The sequence below is a fragment of the Haplochromis burtoni genome, unplaced genomic scaffold (assembly GCF_018398535.1).
Source record: "Haplochromis burtoni strain Fernald_Lab_line unplaced genomic scaffold, NCSU_Asbu1 Contig_2780, whole genome shotgun sequence".
Lineage (NCBI taxonomy): Eukaryota > Metazoa > Chordata > Actinopteri > Cichliformes > Cichlidae > Haplochromis > Haplochromis burtoni.
Genome location: NW_024585141.1, coordinates 3,341 through 7,174, shown reverse-complemented (window position 1 = coordinate 7,174; position 3,834 = coordinate 3,341). Strand labels below are relative to the sequence as shown.

The following is a 3,834-nucleotide window of genomic DNA, read 5'->3' as shown; positions in this document are numbered from 1 at the left end:
CAGAACGCTGATCATTTTATTAAAGATGAAAGACTTTAGACAGTTTTTCAACTCTCAGTAATGCCATAGTGATCGTTTGATATATGGACCTGCAGCGGAGTTCAGGCCCAGACACGGCTAGTGACGTCAGACTGAACAACCGGATTATAACGTAGTCATATGAAAACAAAAACAAAATATTTTTACATACTGCAAATAACAAACATTGGCATATGAGAAATACTTTTTATTATAAGTCACATCACAAAGCTAAAAAAATCGCATACCCTGTCCATTTTTATCAACAAAGCAAGTCACATTTTACAAGTTCAGTTTTTTTTAAAGCAAGCAAAGTTTTTTTAACTATATCTTTTGAATTTGATAAGTTTTACAGTACATAATGGGATGACAATTATTTTACTGTACAATGTTTAGAGTAATGTAAATTGAAACGTGAGCAGAAGGATTCCTCAAAAATATAGTATTGTGACCCTGTTTTCAATGTTTTGGCCACCAGTGAGGAAACTGCATGAGTGATATTAGACACAGCAAGCTGTTTTTGTTTGAGGAATCAAATGTAGTAGAATGGACATTTCTACGTACCATGTTCACTCCTAAAACTATAGATTTCATATAAGTTAAATGTACAACTACATATGTGAACTTTGTTACTCTGCTAGGGTTGTGCCTGCATCAGTCCCAGGACTCGGACCATCTGCAGCATTTTCATTTATCATCTGTTTGTATTTGCTCTTGAAGAATCCAGCCTAGGAGTGCAAAAAAGCCAAAATGTAACAATCATGCATTAAAAATGAATGAAAATATTCAAGGTATATGAGTAAATATAATAACCATTAAACTATTTTCAACAGGATATGTTCTCTAAAACCTTTATAACCGATTAACTGAAAAAGTGTAAGAGGAGTCTTTCACCTTATACAGGCCAGCTGTGAGTAAGGCCAGAAAAGCCAACCCTCCCAGACATCCTCCAACGATCTCTTTGGTGAAATCTGGCTCAGGGTAAACTTCTACCTCTGCCTCAATCTGAGGGATGAAGTGACAGGATGTTGATAACAAAGAAGCTCTTAATAACTCAAACAAGAGAAAATAATGTGTACACACCCTGCGAACAGGAGGACTGTTGTCAGAACCTGTTGAAAAGTAGATGTACTTGGTTTTGTCATACTCCAGACTGGCTGTGCTGGTCAAGAGGTATTTAGCAGACTGAAGTCCAATCTAAGAAAAAATGTAAAGCTTAAAGATTTAACCTAGTTACTAGTACATGCTTAGAAACTGTTGTTAAAAAATGTATTAATCAACCATTTAAAACAATAATCCCTCCAGTTACCTGCTGTATCCATCGTGAACTAATGTTGGCAGAGATTTTGTACGTCATACTCTGCAGTCTTTCCAGGAACGTGTTGCACTTGAACACTCTGCATGTGGCTACAGAGCAGTCCTGTGATTTAAAGAAGAGAAGATGCAACACATGCTGTGAGCCAGTGTAATGTGTTTTTGTTTGTTTGTTCAAATCTGCAATCAGGTTACATTTAATAATAATAATAATAATGGATTGGATTTATATAGCGCTTTTCAAGGCACCCAAAGCGCTTTACAATGCCACTATTCATTCACTCTCACACACTGGTGAAGGCAAGGTACAGTTGTAATCACAGCTGCCCTGGGGCAGACTGACAGAAGCGAGGCTGCCATATCGCGCCATCTGGCCAACACCAGTAGGCAAGTAGGGTAAAGTGTCTTGCCCAAGGACACAACGACCAGGAACCGGCGACCTTCCGGTTACAGATGCGATTCCCAACCCCCTGAGCCACGGTCGCCCCATTTGAATGGGTAAAATGCAGATGCATACTTACCACCACTTTATTCTTTTTTATCTTTGGAACAAAATCTCTGCCCCTTGGTTCTTCATCATTTCCTTTCTGACAATCTGGAATCTGAAATACATTCAATTTAAGTTTTATTGGTCTTAAATTTACCACATGTCTCCATCCATTCAAAAGTTTTAAGCTATTTATATTACATATATATTACCTGTAGGCTACTCAAATCCACCCAAATGTCTTTTTCACCAAGCCTCACTGGAACCCTGATCACCACAGTGAAATTAAGTGCTCTGATATCATTTGTAACCTAAAGAATAAAGACAAGGACAGCTAAGAATTAGAGTTAGGTCTAAATCATACAATGAAAAATATACAAGTTATATTTTACCTTAACTGATTGTTGGACTGGTTTCTTCAAATCGTTCTTCCCAAATGTGAAATTGTTATAGCTGAGTGAGCTAAACAGACATATTTTAAAGTTTAAATAAACATTATTTAATAGAACATTTGTTACTGTGTGATTTCTTTTGTTACAAACATAACAACACACACCTTTCAAATGTCATAAAAATGCTGTATTTTACATCAATCGATTTCTTTTGGTAGTGTTCACTTGTAGGTGCGTGCTCCTGATTTCCACTGAAAGAGAAAAGAAAAGAAAACATTGTTCTGTATCTGTGGTGCTGTAGCATAGATTAAGAGTATCTGTACCAAAGAAACACTACCTGGTGGCATTTGCAGTGACAAAGATCTCCCTCTCAAATTGACTGTTGGTGTCAATCCCATAGGAGACAATGAAGGAAGCCTTAATTGAATGAGAGAGATGAATGTGACTTGTGTTTAAATTGTGCAAAAGTCAGAAAAAACAAAGAGATAAAAGATTTTCTGTACACATGCAGTTTAAAAAACAAACCGTAGTTTTGCTCTTGAAAATTGGCTTGTCAATAGTACAGTCTGTCCTTCCTCGTGATAAACCAGCTTCACTGTCCAAAGAGTTGCACTCAATTCTTCCCTTTGTTAGAAACAAAATGACTGCTGGATGAATTGGAAGAGCGGCACATCAACTAATACAGACTTGATTCTGATGCTTTACCTGCTGAATGGTGAACTTCCTGTAGGAGAGTCCAGCTGGGTACGTGAGAATAACACGACTGTTGTAGGAGTTTTCTCCTCTGTTCTCCACTGTGACTGTGACATTCAAAAGCTCATCAATGCCCACTTTAACCTCTGATCTGGGAGGGTATGAAGCCGGATGAGAATAAATGAAAACAAGACAAGACAAATGTCAGAGTATACCAAATATAATTTACTTTGAGCTTTGATTAACCATGTAATGTTTCAGCTCAAACGGTAAGGTAAAAATGGCTGTGCTAAGATACTGATGCTAAATGTAAAAAGAAATCATCCCTTTTTACTGAGTTAACATTCTAATATTTGCTTGAGTGTCATCTTGAGTGTCATCAGTTTCAAAAATAATAATGATGGTTGAATAAGGACAAGTTAAGTGACATTACATACAACTTGCAAATAATAACACATTTGAAGAAAACAAGACACACAAGCAAAGCTTAAGTTTTGTAACTGTGCCTCACCTGGTGAAGTTGAAATCCACTTTAAGGTTATCAACACATGTATTGTCAGTGCCACAGTTGATCTCAAACCCTAACTGTGGAAGAGAGCATGATGAAAAAGTACACATTATACATTATTTAAAGACTAAATAAGTGGTTTTATGGTGATGCAAACACAATTCTATTTATAGTTTTAACTGTTATTTATCTAACACTTTTCATTATATATACATTTTATGTGCCACCACCCAGGCAGGTGTGTACAGGCAACAAAATCAACAAAATAAAACTTTACAAAGACAGAAAACAAAAGTGAATATATTCACATAAAAACACAGTTATTAACTGTAACCAGTGTTGGGTAAGTTACTTTAAAATAATAACTTAGTTACATTACTAGTTACTTCTCTCAAAAGTAACTCAGTTACTTCAAGTTACTC

General features: G+C 36.2%; 1 protein-coding gene across 1 annotated transcript; it reads right to left on the bottom strand.

Moving 5' to 3' along the window:
- Positions 1 to 211: 211 nt before the first annotated feature.
- LOC102300620 (integrin alpha-M) lies at positions 212 to 3,696 on the bottom strand. The gene is made up of 12 exons (XM_005953031.3): positions 3,416 to 3,696; positions 2,917 to 3,055; positions 2,737 to 2,835; positions 2,549 to 2,628; positions 2,376 to 2,462; positions 2,212 to 2,281; positions 2,032 to 2,130; positions 1,854 to 1,934; positions 1,328 to 1,438; positions 1,102 to 1,215; positions 913 to 1,023; positions 212 to 746 (listed from the first exon to the last, which is right to left on the bottom strand). The coding sequence occupies exons 1-12, from the start codon at positions 3,520 to 3,522 to the stop codon at positions 648 to 650; spliced, it is 1,197 nt and encodes a 398-aa protein (XP_005953093.1). The 5' UTR covers positions 3,523 to 3,696; the 3' UTR covers positions 212 to 647.
- Between the last annotated feature and the right edge of the window lie 138 nt (positions 3,697 to 3,834).